At 41.2% G+C, this 19,989-nt stretch overlaps 1 protein-coding gene across 7 annotated transcripts in view; it reads right to left on the reverse strand.

Moving 5' to 3' along the window:
• The window catches only part of CNTN6 (contactin 6), a 194,000-nt gene that overhangs the window by 98,116 nt on the left and 75,895 nt on the right, over nt 1–19,989 (reverse strand). For 6 of the 7 annotated variants that reach the window (XR_014216004.1, XM_082209351.1, XM_082209350.1 and 3 more), the window contains exon 4: nt 16,475–16,650. Coding sequence is in view for 5 of the 7 variants with exons in the window: in XM_082209351.1 (XP_082065477.1) it covers nt 16,475–16,650 (176 nt within the window). In the remaining 2 variants the exon portion in view is untranslated. Of the gene's footprint in view, nt 1–16,474; nt 16,651–19,989 lie in introns of those variants that run through there. The other variant, XM_082209354.1, reaches the window with a different exon arrangement.

Below are 19,989 nucleotides of genomic sequence, written 5' to 3' on the forward strand. Positions count from 1 at the left end.
CTTTCTTTGTGATCTCTGATAATCTCCACAAGCGGGTTGAAGACAAACATTGTTATATCCTGTGTGGATTTTACACTTATCCAAGAGCCATAAAAGTAAACAGACGCCATTTCAACACCTCCGTACAAAACATTCCGACAGTCTGTCCTGATCTCCCCAGGCCCGCCGCTCCCTCATAAATTTTCTCAGGGGGCCCTGCTAGGCCAAACCCATGATAAATCTCTTTTTATAACTGCGTCACAAAGGACTTACTTTCATTTCCCGATGCTCCCATAAGCCACGTCCTTGCATAGTAATTAATTTCCACACAGTTCTTATTCCTCCTGCTTGTGATCAGTAATTGCAACGATTCTTTTTTTTTGGGGGGGGGGGATTATTGGGTACTCACATAAGACAAAAAAAGAAAAGTTTTTCTCCCCCCCCTCCATTTCAGTCTCGCTCCGACATACCGATCCTTTGATGAATCTTCTTGATTTATTCCTCTTCTTGATTTATTGTTAAGTCCAGCCCGTCACTCCTCTTCCCAGAGATCCCTTTAGTTAGCAGTCCTTATTCCCAATCATCGCTTGAAGTATGTGTGTTTGCTTCTGTTCTGATTGTTTATTTTGAGCACCCGCAACTAGCTGTGCAGATCAGAGACAGCGTCCAGGAGAGCCGACCCACACGAGGGCTTTCGTGCCTAGTGCCCTCACCCCCTTTCGAATCTGGGGGTGAATTATGGGCACAGCAGGCAAGGCAGTGTTCCCCATTCCTTTGGGGTAACGAGGGAGGCTGCATACTCCCATAACAGCCTCTTAATTACCTCGTGTGAGCCGGAGAGATGGTATTGTCGGCCATTTTCCGATGCGCCCCGTAGCGGCTCCCTGAAAATGGCTTTTCCATGCGAACCAGGAAGTGACCTTTCCAGACAACAGAACAACTCTTCTTTTCTTATCTATGCGACTATGCTCTCCTGGGTAACATGAACACCTTAGGTAGTTGAATTTGCATGCATACTCCATCTGTTTTCCTTCCTCCCCGCCCCCCATGCAACCCATGTTACACCACTGTCAAGGTCAAGATTTCAATGCCTAGAATGTCCTAGGAAATAGCCACTGCAGTACAAATTTCCTGGTCAATTTACCTTCATTCCAACATAACTCAGTAATAATTTCTATATTCTTTGGTCACTATGCATACTGTCCAGCAGGCCTTTTGGAATGTGCATGCCTCACATTTTTGTATATTCTCTAGGCCCTGGAAAATGTGCATATCGTGATAGGTTTTGTTAAGCCTCCCCCATCTTACAGTCCTCCCTCCAATCCCTCCTGACTAGCAGGAAGGGACACCATAAATCACATGAAATTAGACAATGGGATGCATGTGGCTTGTAGGCAACAGGTTGCTCATCTCTGACAGGAACAAAGGGTATGCTTATTGGAGAGTATGCATATTTCCCTCTTCATTGGCAGATTATGTGCACACTGGGCTATATGGACTTGGTAGAAACCATAAAGTATGTTTCAACGTTCCTTTCCACCCAATGATCCATAATAATAGAAGTAAAACTGAAAATGGGTTTCAAGCCTGTTTTGGTTGCATAGCAGATAGACATGCTGCAGAAATTGGGGGCAGAGGAAGGAGCCTGCGAGTTTCACAACTGCTCTTTGCTGGTTTTGTGTTCTTTGAGTTCTTTGAGTTTCTCCACACACTATCCAAATCAACAGGCCAAGAGCCTGCACATCCAGCAGCTGATGATAGTCTATCATGATCTTGGAGTCCAACTTCCCCTCTTGAGGGGACAAAGTGGGGAACTTGGAGGAAGAATCAGAGAGTGAGGAGGAATTGTCCACACATTCAACCACATGGTCCCTACTGCACCAAGAGCTCCAGCACAGGAGGTCAGTCTTTTAGCAGCAGTCCGGCAGAAGGAGATAGCATTGCCATTCCAGTTTTGAAGCTCCAATGAAACCACTGCCTCCTCAACACTGTAAGAGTTGAGAACCACTGAAATAGGCAAGTCCCCTTTAACTATAGGAATTTCTGTTGCTGGGAGTGAAGCTAACTGCCCAGATTAAGCTGCAGCCTTATCTGAGGCTCAGTCTAGGACTTGCTAAACTTGCATCCTTCATAGAGCTGACTACCAACATGGTATATCTTGCCTGCCTATTAGAGTCATCATGCAAAGCAGCACACAGTTGTCCCTCTACCTCTTGATGGAAACTAAATGACAAAGTGGCAGACATGAACAAAATGCAGGCTACTTGTCAAGACCAGCTGTATGGCAACATATACACAGGTGATCAGGTTTGGCAGATTATTGTGACATCCCTGGTTGCATCCCAGAAGCATTTTTCCTTTTTTAAACAAACCTTTCCAATCTTTTGTCTGAATTGTACCAAAAATAAAATGAAAAGCTCTGGTGGATATGGTGGAAATTACATTCCATAATTTATTGGAACCTTGGACAGTAAAGGGAACTTTACCAACACTGCAAATAAAGAGACTGGCTTTAACCTTCAAAAATATTAAATTTTATCAATAAAAATCTAACTGCTTTGAGACCTTTATCTGTTTTCTTCCTAACAATATCTCGCTAACACATATTGCTTTTCTAAGAGCACTTTCTGGAGGCTGTATATGACTGTATTATATTTGAATGTTACATGTAGAATACATGTTATATCACTCACATGAAATACTGGGAGTTCAAAGGCAGAATTGACATCTGGAGGAATTTCCAAAAGGCTGCACTTTGTCCTGGATCTTAGGCAAGTCAATCGAAAAATTGCATTTTTCTCAGTGTTTTTGTAAAGAAAAATGCTCAACAATGTCAGGGATTGTCTTTAAAAAGCTCAACAAGGTTGAGGTATTCCTAAGAAAAGCTCAACAACCTTTGGGGTGTCCTGGTTTTTAAGTTTTTGAAATATGGCAACCCTAGCACATGCCATCTTGCTGTCTGAGGTGACGGAGAAGACGGTGTCCCTCATCACAGCCAATTGGACTGGCAGTTTAATCTTATTTCAGCACTAGAGATGGCAGAGCTACTTCCAGTGCACCTACGAAAAGTAAGCTAACTAACTTACAAGGCATGCTGTGTGGTATAAACAGCTTTGTTGTCCAACATTGTCCTCACTACTGCTTCTGCACCACAGCATTGGTTCCCTCACTCTGCCTGAGGGAGGGCCAGCAACGAAAACTGAAACTTAAGTAGGGCACCCCAAATTACATTGAGATGAAGTTCGTCCATGGTGAAGACTTTATTCTTTTTGATTTATCATGTTTACATTTAGTGTTTCCCCCTGCATGTTGTAATGTTCTGCATGCACCACTTCCAAATCTGAGGTAAAATTCCGTATGAAAATTTAAAATGTTGTCAAATTATTCATGTTCGTTAAAGAGAGATATTATGGAAGGAGGCATATATATATTTATCTGAATCTGATTTATCAGGCCAGGAAGCGCTGTAGCTCAAAGATTGTGAGCTGACATGGCGGTGGCTCACTCGGATAGTGGATGTGATTGTTGGAAAATCCAGGAGCAGAAGTTAAAGACACCCAAAAGTATCGCTTCTGCTCTGCAAATGGCTGGCTGTAAATAAACCAGCAGGAGTGGTCCAAGTCATTTTGCCACCTGAGACAGAATGACAAATGGAGTCCCCCCATGTTAAAGTGAACAGTACCCCTGAAATAAAGTGACTAGTGTTTGGCCAGTCATTAAGTTTTAGAGTAAGGATTTGAACCTGACTACTCAACATCCAACACCTTGACATTTCCATAGGAGGACTGGAATCAGGATATATATATAACAAATTAAAACAAATGGATGGATGGATGGATGCTTCTTCATTTCCCTTTCCAAATTCCCCAACCACATCCAATTGTCCTGATGGGACTTTACCAGTAAAGATCAGTATACAAACTCTTGTAGAGGATTAGCTTACCATGACTGTGATAGCACAACTTCCCTACATACATGGGATCTTTAAATTGCGATGAAATAACAGCACTAACAGTAATTCCAGACCAGAACTGGTGTGTAACGCAGCAGGATACCATCTGGACCAGAGACAGAGAAGCCAAGAGGAAAGCAATTCATGCATCCTCAGCTTTTGTACATTTCAGAATATCTGATCTGATTTAGCTGCATTGATTTTCCCATTTTCTGCTTCCAAACATATGCTACAAGTTTAAAAAAAACACAAAAAAACCAGGGTTGTGACATTCTGAGCTATGCTGTATTGCTTTCTGGTACTCATGCAATTTGTGTGCACTCAAAGGTAAACAACATGATGAAATAATCAGGGGGAAAGTGAGCTTTTATGTTTGCTGAACAATTCAAAAGCTCCATCTCTGCACATACACATTTATTCAGTACTTCTACATTGCCAGGCTATGATTCAGCATCAACTGCAACAGCTTATCAAGTGACTTGTCCAACTGTGGATTGACCAGATCTTACACTCTCAAATTCACTTGGCTGTTGGATTGCAACTCCCACTAAAAAGCAATGGTAAAAATGTGTATTTTACGTCAATATTTCAGTAAAACATGTGTAAAAAAATAACTATGATTTAAGTGTACTTTTTGTGTATTCTTTTTTTAAAATCCATGAAAAATGGGACAGAACAGACCAATGACTGGAAAGTGAAGCTGAAATGGAACAGAATTATGCTGCTCAGTACCTCCCTAGTTTCCTGTGATTTATTTCTACACTCTGGGAGAGACTTGGGACTCCTACACACTTGGAGGCTGCATGTGGCTCTGCTACAAAACCAGGCCTGATACTTGGAGGTGTACTGGACCCAAGGACAGGAGTTTTGGTTGCCTAGAAAATTCCAAAGGTTATGGCTAAATATAACAATTAAAATATCACTCAGTATCTGGGCTCACTGGCACCCAAATGAGAGCCAATGGAGTGGTTAGGGTGTTGAACTAGGACCTGGGAGACAAAGTTTAAAATCAGCACTCAGCCATAAAGTTTACTTGGGCCATTATCCATGTCCATGGCTTCTGAATGTTGTGAGGGTAGAATGGGGAAGCAGGAAGCTTGTATACCACCCTGACCTCTTCAGAGGAAAGGTAGGACCCTTGTGGCGGTCCCTCCACCCTCAGAGGCTCAAGGGGTGGGTGGCTCAGAACAGAGCATTCTCTGTGGTGGCCCCAAAGCTTTGGAACTCCTTCCCCACAGAGGTGCATCTGGCGACTTCATTGTACAGCTTCCTGAGTATATTGAAGACACTTGAGGTGTACAGCCGCACCTTGGTTCTTGAACAGAATGCATTCTGGGAGTTTGTTCAACTTCCAGAACCATTCAAAACCCAGGCGTGACTTCCATTTGGCTGCAGAAGCATCCTGCAGCCAATTGGAAGCCGAGGCGGACTTTTGGCTTCCAAAAATAGTTTGAAAACCAGTATTCTGGGTTTTGACCGTTCAGGAGCCGATTTGTTCAGGAGCCAAGGCATTTGAGATCCAAGGTATGACTGTATATATTTTAGGACCCATCTTATTTTTATGATTGTAACTTGTTTTAAACTGTTTTCTATGCAGCCCTGGAACATTTGGGTAAAGGGCAGGAAATAAAGAAATAAAATATTCTCAGTGCTTCATCGCTCAACATTAACAATCAGTTCATTTCCCCATTTGCAGAATGGAAAGTCAAGTCCTGAAGAAAGTGCATCATTTCCCTATAAGCCACCATTATCAACATGGTTTCTGAGAGACACCTGCCGTGGCTAAACCGCAAAGAATATGTCAGGGCACTCAGGCATCCCAGGTTCCTTGCAGCGCTTCTGATCCTTGGTATGGATCCAAGCTTCCTCAAGCATGCTTGCCAGCACTGCACTTTATTCCTGGACAAAAGGATGGGAAATTATTGTGGAACTTCATCGGCTTTCCTGAGGAGCAATTAGCAACAGGCTTCAATGCAGCTCCCACAGCGAGGAATGTTTTTGCTTACTCTGCAAGCTAGCCCATTGAAATCTCACCCTGAGATGCCAAACAAAAGCTCCTTTATTAACAGCTCCAGCCCTGTTTACAACAGGAGGGAAAGCTTTTTACAATGTGGACAATTTACAAGTGTGAAAGGGCTGTCTGACTCTGGGGTATTGCTTCCCTATGCAGCCCATTAATCTTGTATGTGAATTAAAGCGCTTGTCAATATCTCTTGAAATTAACAAGCTAAAATCACAGTTGGTGACAGACAAGTGACTTTCACGTGGCAATGGAAGTGAACTGAGTTAAATAGGAACCATCATCCCTTCCTCTGATTAGTGAGGGAGCCTGAGACAGAATGATTTGCATGTATTAGAAGGAACCTCATTTCACATCCCAGACAAATTGGTTATTTTAAATAATATTTGGTCTGCTGTTCTTACCCTCCATGAATAGCTATGAGTGGTATTTTTGTTTCATGCCTGCGCTCTTCCCCACTTCCATCCATTCCTCAACATCATTTCCCTTCTGTTTGTTATCATATGAAAAAGTATGTCTGAATTGAGGACTGAAGGATAGGTTGTTGGTTGTTGTTTTTAAAGCCATCTATAAAACAGACAAAACGTATGTCTGCTTAAAAGTAAGTCCCACTGATTTCAATTGAACTTACTCTAGAGTAAGTTAGTACAGAATTGGAGTCCACAAACTTTTACCCTGCCTTTCATGGAGTCTTGCATAAATAAAATAACTGAGTAATACCCCTCCCCACCTTCTCACTATATAGAAGGATCTGGCAACTTCTGTTTCAGTGTATCTGAAGAAGTGTGCATGCACACAAAAGCTCATACCAAGAACTAACTTATTTGGTCTTTAAGGTGCTACTGGAAGGAATTTTTTTTATTTTTGACTATGGCAGACCAACACGGCTACCTATCTGTAAATGGAGTCTTGCAGTCATTCAAACAGTAAAACATGAACAGAAGTACATCCGTTAAAACTGATGAACATGACTGGCTTTGAATCATTCATTTCAGTGGGTCTGGTCTGAGTAGGGCTAGTATTGGTCACAACCCCCAAAGAAATATCCCAATATAAAAACAGAGAGCTGAACAACAGAGCCAGCAGAAAATATAAGTGGAAGGAGAGAAAAAACTTAACTGGAGAGGGTGTTCCACCACCAACCTAGTATACAAATGTCTTGTGACTACAGAGCCTCTGATGCCCTTCTGTTCTTTGATTTCCATCAAGGAGGAAATTTGAAAGTACAATATACTCTTGACATTAAAATAAATGCACAACTCACCCATTTATGAACATTATGTACCCATCAAAGTGCAGATTTGGCTCTGTATGGAGAAGCATGTTTACTGTACATTAACTTCAGCTATCAAGTCGCCGCATGGTTGTGAAAGGCCGTTACCACAAGCAAGTGATCATGGGATGCAGTGCTCATCCCAGGAGGCAAGCTTATGAAAGGTGCCAAAAATGAACACAACTTGTGACCCACCAATCCGGTCTGCCAGTACTTAGCAATCTTCTTGGTTTTGTCACCCTAGACTGCTGTGGGCAATTATAAATGGCTGGTGGCCTGTATTTAGCTGGAAGGCTTGCAACCTTTGTAATCTTGAGCTATCTTTAATTGGTAACAACCACAACAGTGTAATTACATATAGCCTGGCTATTTAGGACAGTGGAAAAAGAAGTTGCGATGCCCCTGTTAATATTCAGCTCGATGCGGATATTTCCCTTACACCTATTTATTTACATTGACTTACTTTTACATAAAAGTGGTGCAATAATGAAAACATTCCCTAGCATTCTAATGAATTTTTGTGCATTTAAAAATTTTAAATTTGAGTTATGTAAGCTTCATTCATATTAATAGGCCTACATTATGCACAACAAATTAATATTCATGAAGATTTTGCCTCTCAACTGCATTTCAGACTAAGGGGGGGGGAATCTACTTTAGAGTTCAAATATTCCCAGACCCTTTCTATTTTCTTGGCACTGTTGACGTCAAGAATGCATGGCTACTATTTCTGACAGTTTGAATACAGAATCTAAATGGGGCCTTTTTGTTTCCTCTATGACATTTATATTTAATACCATTTTCCTATATTACCAAGGAGGTAATACTGAAAACAGCAGGCCCCTAGATACAAGATGCCTGTGGACAATGCCACTGTCGTAGTCAGGGAAAGAAGCTAAAAGGAAACAAAAAAATGCCTGCGAGTAAAACCTGCAACATTGCTTTATCTAACACCTTTGCTATAAAAAAATAGTTATTGTGCTTTAGGTATGCATAGCAGTTCAGTACTCTACACATTAATATGAGTTTTGGATTACTCACACAGCTATGTACCTATGTATCCATATACTTTAATCTGCAACTGTACCAAATTAGTGCCCCTGTCTTCCTTAGAACCCCCTTTTTCTCCTTCTCCTTCAGATTGCATGATGCAAGTCCTGATACGTTCTGCCTTGGTCAGTGTCAATGCCAACATAATCTAATGCTGAGCCATTTAGGAGAGCTGCTGCCAATCATAGAATTGTAGAGTTGGAAGGGACCATGAGGGTTTATCTAGTCTGACTCCCTTTCACCACAGGAATCTTTTGCCCAAGGTAGGGTTCAAACCCATGACCCTGAGATTAAGAGTCTCAGGTTCTACCAACTGAGCCATCCCAGTAGACAATACTGCCTGAGATATCAGTGGTCAAAAGTGTAAGGCAGCTTCCCATGCTCTTGTCTCCATGTTCCAAAGAGGTCACTGGAGGCCTCTTTGTTTTGGTGCTCATTCTTCAGGTTGTCTGTTTTCTGTGCAGGAATCCTAGTTTATTTCAATCCAGATTGCTGCTGACCTGAAGCTTGGTTTCTAGATGTTTCAGCAATAAAGGCCATTTCACACAGAACAGTTTTGCTGTATCAAAGTGATGTCCATGTAGGAGACCATCTTGTGTGAAGAGTTCTTGATGACAATATAACTATGGGAGCCAGCTGACAATAAGACACCCTGCTATTATATGTGGACAATTTCCTTCTTGCATATTTTATGTATTCTAATTGTGTTGTTATGAGTTTGGTGGGGTAGGCTGTATACTTCTGCCCACCTCTTGTGTTGAGGTGATCACCTGGGTAATGGGCCATTAAGGCAGCAGGGAAAGTGGGTTCTGTGTAAGACAGCAAATGGGTGAGGCCCCTCCCACAACTCAGAGATGGTTAGAAGGACAAAGCATGAGTTTAGAGTTGAGTTTTGCCATGGTGTGACTGAGAAGCAAAGCTGCAAGTTGGAAAGCCAGAGAGAAATAGCAGTGGTTGATTTCTGTTTGAAACCAAGGCTGCAGCTAAGGGAGAAATAAGACTCTTTTGGGATGTTAATGCTGTTAACCCCTCCATTGCAGGCTCAGGTTGTATATATGTGAAAATAAACCAAATATCATAGAATCATAGAATCATAGAATCATAGAGTTGGAAGAGACCACAAGGGCCATCGAGTCCAACCCCCTGCCAAGCAGGAAACACCATCAAAGCACTCCTGACATATGGTTGTCAAGCCTCTGCTTAAAGACCTCCAAAATAGGAGACTCCACCACACTCCTTGGCAGCAAATTCCACTGTCGAACAGCTCTTACTGTCAGGAAGTGCTTCCTAATGTTTAGGTGGAATCTTCTTTCTTGTAGTTTGGATCCATTGCTCCGTGTCCGCTTCTCTGGAGCAGCGGAAAACAACCTTTCTCCCTCCTCTATGTGACATCCTTTTATATATTTGAACATGGCTATCATATCACCCCTTAACCTCCTCTTCTCCAGGCTAAACATGCCCAGCTCCCTTAGCCGTTCCTCATGAGGCATCGTTTCCAGGCCTTTGACCATTTTGGTTGCCCTCCTCTGGACACGTTCCAGTTTGTCAGTGTCCTTCTTGAATTGTGGTGCCCAGAACTGGACACAGTACTCCAGGTGAGGTCTGACCAGAGCAGAATACAGTGGCACTATTACTTCCCTTGATCTAGATGCTATACTCCTATTGATGCAGCCCAGAATTGCATTGGCTTTTTTAGCTGCCGCGTCACACTGTTGGCTCATGTCAAGTTTGTGGTCAACCAAGACTCCTAGATCCTTTTCACATGTACTGCTCTCAAGCCAGGTGTCACCCATCTTGTATTTGTGCCTCTCATTTTTTTTGCCCAAGTGCAATACTTTACATTTCTCCCTGTTAAAATTCATCTTGTTTGTTTTTGCCCAGTTCTCTAATCTGTCAAGGTCGTTTTGAAGTGTGATCCTGTCTTCTGGGGTGTTAGCCACCCCTCTCAGTTTGGTGTCATCTGCAAATTTGATCAGGATGCCCTTGAGTCCATCATCCAAGTCGTTGATAAAGATGTTGAATAAGACCGGGCCCAAGACAGAACCCTGTGGCACCCCACTAGTCACTCTTCTATCAATCTTTTAATTATCCACAGAATTTTTTAAGGCTGTTATTTTTACCAGCTGTTTTAGTGAACTTTGTGTATGGCGTGTGTCAAGATTTTATTTTTCAATTTTCTTTCTTACATACATACACACATCATTTCATTTGTATGCTGCCTTTCCACAGTTCAAACCATGTTCAAGGCTGCTTGCATAAAGACACTGTTTCAGCTGTGCCTCATTCCCAAAGAAAACACAGATCCTGGGTAAGGATTTAGGTGGCATGCAACAGTATTTTCAAGCTCTTACTATGCAGTCTACATTCCCTTATCTATTTCATCCATTTTAGTGTGTGTGTGTGTGTGTGTGTGTGTGTGTGTATGTATGTATTACAACATTTCAAAAATACAGTGGTACCTCGGGTTACAGACACTTCAGGTTACAGATTTCGCTAACCCAGAAATAGTATCTTGGGTTAAGAACTTTGCTTCAGGATGAGAACAGAAATTGTGTGGCAGCAGCAGCTCCGATTCAGGTTAAGAACAGTTTCGGGTTAAGAACGGACCTCCAGAATGAATTAAGTTCTTAACCCGAGGTACCACTGTACAACACTTGAAAACAAACTCGATTAAAAGGCTTATGACCCAGGTTTGTTTGTTTTTTCAGCCGGAACTCGCCGGAACTCAGTTCCGGCACCTCTCCATTGCCATTATAAAAGAACAAGGGAGGCACTCATGGTGAGTTCCAGCATCTCTTTTTCTAGAAGAATAGCGCTGGTTATGACTGAATTTATCTGAAACCAGAAATGGAGGTCTTATGCACTACTGGGATAACACTGAAAAAATCTTCCCTCTGCGAAGTTTAGAAAAGCTTGCCATATGCTCTGCTGCGCTGTCATCATATTGCACATTTATTTCTGCAGTCTCAAACTTGCTTACTGTGTAACAAGTAAGCTTTACACAGAGCTATTCTTGAAGAGTGATCGGAAGCTTGATGTGATATTAGAACACAGCAGCTTTCACTGAAGGAGGCATACTGCCAATACCACATAGTGGCATGACATCTGCTTTAGTGGTAGGGCATCTGCATTGAATGCAGAAGGTCTGAGGCTCAGTTCCTGGCATCTCCAGGTAGGGTTGAAAATGTCCCCTGACTGAAAGATGCTAAACACTGCAAGTCATTGTAATCAATACTGAGATACATGGATGAGTTGTCTGATTCAGCATAAGGTAGCTTCCCACATAACACCACTTCTAAAGGACTGGGAAAGGATCTGAAGCTGGTCTGCCAATGGGCCTGGTGCCTGAAGTTAGCTCCCCGTAGAGCACGTCCTTGGGAATCCTAAGACACAAGTGCAAACATGCTGGGAATATGGGCTTGGGAGAGCACATCTTTGTTTGCCATGTGATACCCCAAACCTTCCTGATGCAGCACATGTGGAAGGCATTGAGGCATCGTTCCTGCGGGTTGTAAGTTGTCCACAACTCACTTCCATAAAGCAGCATGCTCAACACACAATCCTGGTAGACCTTCATCTTGGTATTGAATGTTAGCATCACATTCTCCCATACCCTTTTGAATAGACGAGCCATTGCCTTAGCTGCCTTGCCAATATGCTTGTCAAGTTCAGCAGGGATGGAAAGATTGCTGGTTATGGTGGAACTCAGGCCAACAAAATCGTCCACCACCTCAAGCATGTGGTGAACCTTGCTAATGTGTGGAGTGCAGGTGATGTTCTAACCCAAAATGTTGGTCATCGTCAGGCTGATGGTAAGGCTGAACTCCTATTGGTCTAATATAGTATATGCTAAATATAATATAGTACAGTGGTACCTTTGCTGTCAAACATAATCTGTTCCGGGAATCTGTTTGACTCCCGAAACCATTTGAAAACCAAGACACGGCTTCCGATTGGCTGCAGGAGCTTCCTGCATTCAATCAGAAGTCGCATCAGACGTTCGGCTTCCAAAAAATGTTCACCAACAGGAACACTCACTTCTGGGTTGGCGGTGTTCAGAGGCCGATTTGTTCGGGAGCCAAGCTGTCTAAGTACCAAGGTATATGGTAAATGGCGTTTCCGTGTGCTCTGGTTTCTGCCACGGTGTTCCATTGTGCTAGAGGTGGTTTAGTCATGCTGGCCACATGACCCAGAAAACTGTCTGTGGACAAACGCTGGCTCCCTTGGCCTGAAACGCAAAATGAGCATCGCACCCCAAAGTTGCCTTTGACTGGACTTAACCATCCAGGGATTCTTTACCTTTACCTTATATGCTAATATTATTATTACTACTGTCATTATAATTATTTAGCTATTTTAAAATATCGTTTAAAGATAGCTCTCTGGTGGTTCTATGACCACAATACAGAAAAAAATAAAATTAATATTAAATAACAAATCCCACAAACATGATGATGAATGTACAAGCTGAAGTTCAGGCAGACATAACAATTTTTAATTACACTACTAAAAGACACAATTGGGAAATGTGACATCAGAAATGTTGTTCTGTCTTCAAAAGCTCAAGCTTCTTAGATATGCAGACCTGAAGATTTTGCTCTGAATGGTGCAGTTTACATCTAGTTGCAGAACGTCTACAGTTGTCATCTATAAATTCTCTTGATCTTGTGACCATAAAGATTATTAAGAAAGCTTAGACTCTGCCACAGATGATATCATTTAATCCAGCGCAAGGGATCAATGTGCCCATATATTTATATGGCATTTGAACATTATTGCACTGCAGGGGACAGTTACTGTGATCCTGGCTTCCGCTAACCAACAGTTTAGGAACTAGTACTTGAAATTAGCTCCAAGCTATACTTTTACCAGGCTTCTTATGATTTAAAAAACATTAGTAAGTCCTTCCTTCTGTGCCTTTTATCTAAACTAATATCAGTTCTTTCTAGTCCATTGGCTTAAAGCCTACAGTACATGAGGGATTCATGGATGATCGCCTTGGATTTCCTTAACCGAGGGGACCAAACTGCAGATAATTGAATGTTGTCTGGTATGAACAGTAAATTTGCACAATGAGTCCAAGGCTTCTTTCCTCATCAGAGACAGACAGACAGACAAAGAGCTGCATAAATTTTTCCTCTCTATCATAAATTGATCCTCTCTATTTATGTGTCACTTCTCTCCTCCCCATACTAGCTCAAGATGGAACCTGGATCCAGCTTTTTGCTCATGGAATGTACGGGTTATAACCAAATAAGCCATATCCAGAGTATATATAATTACCCCTATCACCATGGCTCTGTAAGAGCCCTTAAAGCAACATGGCAGTACCAAGAATGAATGAGTAGAGTAGTTAAAATGGCTCCCTCTTTGTTTTCTTTCTGACAGCAGGTTAAGAACTTCCTGTTCAGAGAGGCTTTGGAAACATAGGCGCAGATGATGCTGTCAGGACAAATTGTATTTTAATTGCTGGTTTCAACTATGTTGTGATGTTGTTGTTTTAATTATTGCTTATTACTAGTTTATTTTTATTCTTCTGTATTCCATAATTGGTGCTTTTAAATGTTGGAAGTTGCCTTGAATTCTGACTTGGGAGAAAGGCAGGATATAAATATAATAAGTAAAATAAATAATTACAAACGAATGAACTGAAAGCAAACCAGTGCAGGTAAACAGCAACAGAAGTACCAGGTTTTGGTTTTGGTTTGAGTTTTATGATGGGCAATATTGATTACTTTTAAAAGATTTTAGAAAGCTGCAGAAAGTGGCTGGGCCAATCCAGTAGTATGGGCAGGGTATAAGTTTAATAATAATAATAATAATAATAATAATAATAATAATAATAATAATTTTTAAAAGTAATAAATATGCCAGCTAAATGTCTCCAAGATCACAGATCCACCACTGGGATACTGCTACAGAAAAGACCCTCTGTCTAGGAGAAGGGATGGGAAGATCTGACAATTTTGGTTCTAGGTTTCTCATTTTTCCAATCCTAAATTCAGTTCTTCACATTTTGCAGAAAATCGCGTTTGTCTAGTGTTTTTTTAAAAAATATATAGATTTATGAAAATTCATCAGCATTCAAATTTCTCCTAATAAACACATTTTTATATGCAGTTTTGACTCATGTACATATTTCTGCAAGAGTTTCCCCTGATACAATACATTGTGGACTCCCATTTGGACTAAGTCATTCAGTCTCATATTGCATATGTCAAAACAAACCCAAGGATATCTCAAAATGCGTTGATAAAATGCATATAAATCTCTTTTGTAATAAGAAACCTTTCAGCTTCTTGCCAGCTTGAGGTTTTTCCTTTTTCTCATGGCGCATGTTTAAAAAGAAGCCTGCTTCCTAACACAGGATGACTGAAACCACCACCAACCACATATAAATATACTCACTCTCGAATAAGCGCCTGGATACAAATTTATCACCACTTGAATACTTTGAAGTGGGCTACACATTATAGTCTCCACAGGAATTGACATCCCCCTGACCAGCTTTCCACAAACGAGCCATAATGCTGAGCAAGACGAGTCATAGTGTGAATTATGACAGTACGTTTCCCTACAAGGGATAACACAGAGTCGGGGGTAGAGAAGTTCATTCTGTGCTGGTTCCACAGAGAGCATTAAAGCAGACTGTTCGCCAAGCACTTCATGTCCTGATGGTTCCAGTCCTACTTTGATAGCCATTTCCATCAGTCAGTTTGCTTTTACCTTTGAGCAGCCAGAAGAAAAATGACTTAAGACCATGGCAGAAACAGACAGGAATGACCACCTTTGCACACATGCACAAGTCTGTGAACCATCACTGTTTCTACAGTCTCCTTTCTATGACCTCTGTGACAGGCAATTTGTAATAGGAACAGAAAAGGATTAATAATTAATACCAGCACCGATGTCTGAAACAGCTCCATGAGGCTGCCTTTCGAAGTATATTTTATTAATGAGCATTAAAAACAATTGCTCTCTTAGTGCGGCAGCCAGCCCAGATGGAGGACGACGAAAGGAGGATGGCAGGGAGGTGGCGGCGGGGTGGGTGGTGGGTGGGGGATGTGCAACTTTCTCCAAGCTGCTTTTTGAAGAAGAGCTGCTCTCACAAGAGATGCAAGAATAAAAAGGCAAAGGCTGTGATCTAGAGCCGTCCACAGCGGAGAACCCTAACGGATCGGTCCGATGTGTTGTTTTCTCATAAGCGACCGAGTTCAGTGGGGCTTTCACCCTTCTGAATGTGTTTAGAATTGCAGTCTCAAGCTTCCACAGTGGGGGGTGCCCAATTTGATAGATGAGGCTGTTTGGCTGGATTGCTGCGGATGGCTTGGATCGGACGTCCCCCCCCCCAACACAATAGCCTTCTATTCAAGGAAGAGCTCCACAACACTACGTGTCCTCTAAGTAGAACAGGCTCATCCATTTGCAAAGCTCTCCTTTCATGAACAGTGACTCAGGACCCAGTGTCTGCAGTAGCACTATTTGACTTCCCTGGCTTATACTTATACCTAGATATGTGTATACTTCTCTGGTGTAGGGAAGAATGTGGCTGCATACATTTCTTCTATCTTTTCCATCTCTCTCTGTGTTTGTGTGCGTGCGTGAGTGTGGTCTACTGGATTTTATTATTGCTTTCACTATGCGTGGGCACACATACACCTGTGCTTAAAGGACAGCTACATATTTTAGGTGCAAGCAACAATGGCATGCCAATTACAAAGCAAATGTGCGGAGGTGTATATTCCTGTTAATGCAACTAAATGTCAGTAAGGTAATTACCATGTGTGACATTTCTGTGACTCTGCTGGACATCATTATACTTTTGTGATTACTTCATTTTCCAACCTAGAGCGGGGTGAGGTGCAGGTATCTTACAAATAGCAATCGGACCATGAAAAAAGGCATCCCAGGGGGTGGGGGTGGGGTGAGGGAATAGCAACAGCTCTATTAAGCAAAACCTAATTGTGTTCATCTTTCTTGACCTTTCCCTCGATTGTAGATAATTGTTGTGTGTTGCAAGGACCAGTATATCTGTCTCATTATTGCTGTTTACTGGAGAAAGATATTGGAATTCAGCATGAAAAGGGAAAGATGAGCAAGTTCAATCATTTCATAGCAAATTTCATTGATGTTTTAATTGCCTAATACATTGTTTGCAAAAACAAAATTGATGAGGAAATAAAATATCCATGCAACTTACATGCAAACTGGAGTTTTGCTTTCCTGCTCAGAATTGTTCCAAACGAATTTGTGACCAAACACTGGTATGTTCCAATATCCTGTTTTTTATGTGGGTTATTGATTGCCAAGCTGCCTCCAAGCAGCCTGTAGTGATAACTCATGGTGAGATCAATATCTGTGCCATTTTGCTTCCACCTTTGAGGGAAAAAAATCAAATTATACTTATAATTTACGGAGGCTATTCAGGTTTCCTTTTTAAATAGTGTGCTGTAGCTTACCTGCAACAATAAAACCATGGTTAAAATATTAGAATATCATACCATATTTCACAGCAGACTGGTTTTTATATCCATCTTGTAAATTCCCCTGTAAATTTTACTGTTTGAAAAATCCTCTCTATTTAATGGTGTATCCTAGGCAAGCATCCAAATGTCTACAAAAAATAATTATAACTTATTCATACGTACGAAGTTATACATTCAAATGCAATAGGAGGATGACACAACTACATACTTTTCTTACTATAAAAGGCACCTAGAAATATTTTACAGTCTTTGCCAGTGATGTAATAAATTTGCTTATAGCAATGATTTCAGAGATATAAATCAGAACAAATTATACTTCAAAGGGCAAGAAGAAAGCAGAAAAGGAATGTTTTTATACCACTAGTTTGAGATTGATAATGTAATAATGATAACACTGTTATTTTAAAACATGATTTGTCTCTGTTAGCCCGTTAGAGAGAAAATGAATCGTGTCTGCAACATATCACAGCTATTTACAAATGCCAAAATAAATTGTGTTTCATAGATAATCATATTTTCCACAAGAACAAAAATGTCCTGTGGATTAACCATTTGTTGTAGCAAAACAGAATTCTCATCACTTATGTAAAATCACATTCCTGGCACTGCTGACATTCACAGACACAATGCTCCAAACAACTATGCATGGCCAGTGTAACTTCCGACCTGGGTATTATTATTTCTGATCATCCTGGTGTCTTCCAACACTATACCAGAGACCACCTCAGCTAGCTCGGTCAGCAACAGAGTGCTCTGCTGAGCCACAGAGTGGTTGATAGAACAACTGTTTCCTTAATCTGGTCCAACATCAAGGTCAGACCTGCTAAACCCAGCCCAATATCAAAAGCTTTTCTGGTAGCAGAAATAGTGCTTCTATGGACAATTGCAACCACCCCACCACACTTGACTCCCCGTTCTAGTCGGGGGCTGCACAGAGTACCCAGATGGGCACAGATGATGGACACCTGGTTTACCCACCTAAGCCTTGGTAATACACATCAGGTCACCCCCTTCATCCACAACCAAGTCATGGATGAGAATGATCTCATTACAGACTGACCTGGCATTCAATAACACCAAACCAACGGGATCAACAGGTAAGATACCAGAAACTTCTGGGAGAGTAGGAGGGCTGAAATGGGGATAGGGATCAAATATCTAGGTCTCTGCCCCAGATAGAGGTCAGCCACTCCACTCCAAGTATAATTTCCTCTGCCTATCACCTCTGAAACTGCGGCATCATCTTCAAAACTCCTTGCTACCTGTCCTCCCTGCTAGTATCATCATCCACTGTCACACTATACAAGACAGAGATTAGGGCCACACATAATTAAAAAGGGTCCAGGAATAGGCGCACCCCCAGCTTCTATAGACCATTAATGATAACCACACAAATTCTTTCCCATCTCAACCAACTCTCACAGGCACATAGAACTGTAGCCTTCTAGTATTGGTAGCTAAATGACCTGTCACGAAATGTAAGGGAGATCAGATCCCTCCTCCAGCTCTTCCATGTAACTGGAGCCCTGCTCTCTTGCAGGTTGGAGCGATATTAGGATTGGGCATGGTTGGCCACCTGCTGAGAGGCCCCCACTACAGCAGGAAGCTCACTGGTGTTTCTCCTTTTCTGTCAGTGGCAAAAAAAAAAAAAGAGAGATGAGGAGAGGTACACTAAATAAGTCTTTCCGAATTCCCCTCCTGAAACCTTGGAATGTCAATGAATGTCTGTAGCCTGGTTGCATTAGTTCCGCCATCACTTCTGTTTTACCTGGATTTATTCCACTAGAAACAAACCTGAATTAAATGTTTGCTCCTCACCACTTTTGTAGCTGAGAATGCATTGTTGTCCATAAACATCACTCATGAAGGAAATGGTCTGAGCTGGTCAACAGCGAGTACAAAATTGCTGGGATATATGACCTCATAAAAACCACCACTCTCTAATCTACTGTGAAACTGGAAACCCCTACTGATTTATGAATGTTGGAGCATCAAGAAGTCATAAGGTATCTACAGCACATCAGTACAGTGGTACCTCGGGTTACAAACACTTCAGGTTACAAACACTTCGGGTTACAGACGCCTCTAACCCGGAAGTAGTACCTCGGGTTAAGAAATTTACCTCAAGATTAGAACAGAAATTGCGTGGCGGCGGCAGTGAGAGGCCCCCATTAGCTAAAGTGGTACCTCAGGTTAAGAACGGTTTCAGGTTAAGAATGGACCTCCAGAATGAATTAAGTTCATAACCAGAGGTACCACTGTATTGTAATAGTTGGCTGCAGTTGCTGATTATTTTGACTCCTCTCCCCATTTATTTCAATATATGTGCAATTAACATGCCCTGGACCCAAAACTTCTTCTCAGTTTTCTAGCTCTGGATGTACTGGTATTTAATTTGCCAGCTCACTTTAATTTCAGAATCAATCACTGAAATAACTGCTGTCATCATTACATGGGCTCCCAATTAAGGTCTATAATTGTTTCTCAACACAGATGCAAAGTTGTTGGCTTATTCGCGGCAAATGAATTTTTCACAGTGTCCCCCATAATCATTCTAATCACACAGTATGATTATTATTAAACTGTGCATATAGATCAGGGAAGGAGCTCCTGGTTAGGGCCTTTTCTTAATTAATATGTTTCAATCAATGAAGGAAAGCTATTAATGGATGCCTGTGATTGCCAGGTGAGGTTTAATCATATCATGCATACTCCGGTGAATTACTTAAGATTAAAAACAAAACAAGAAATGGAAACTATTTCAGTTAATTCTTAGCTCAAGAGTAATTCAGTATAGTTTAATTAATTTAGACATAATTTTTAAATGCTAATGTATAGCTTTCTTACTTTTATTTGTGCAAACTGTGCTTTAGAAAAAACATAAATCAGACATGAGGCAACTGGATACTTTGAACAATTACAGGGACGTTGGCCTAAATCTAGCAGAAAGTCCATTTTGCTCAAGCTTATAATACAATTTAAAATTAGACAATGAACAATGTTCAGTTTTATTGAAAAGAAATGTTTAAAACTGACATTTGATGGACACGTGAGAAGTTTTAGAATTTTTCAGAACTGATCATTGAGAAATGGTTGAATACTACATACATATGAAATTCTACTAGGATAACTTTAAAAAAATGTGGCATCAGAACAATGAAATTTATTTTGGGGTTCTATTAACTGCTACCAAAAGCAAAGCAAAAAAATTGAAAATGATTTCAGAGCA

Source organism: Podarcis vaucheri (assembly GCF_965113315.1).
Source record: "Podarcis vaucheri genome assembly, chromosome: 2".
NCBI classification, from domain to species: Eukaryota; Metazoa; Chordata; class Lepidosauria; order Squamata; family Lacertidae; genus Podarcis; species Podarcis vaucheri.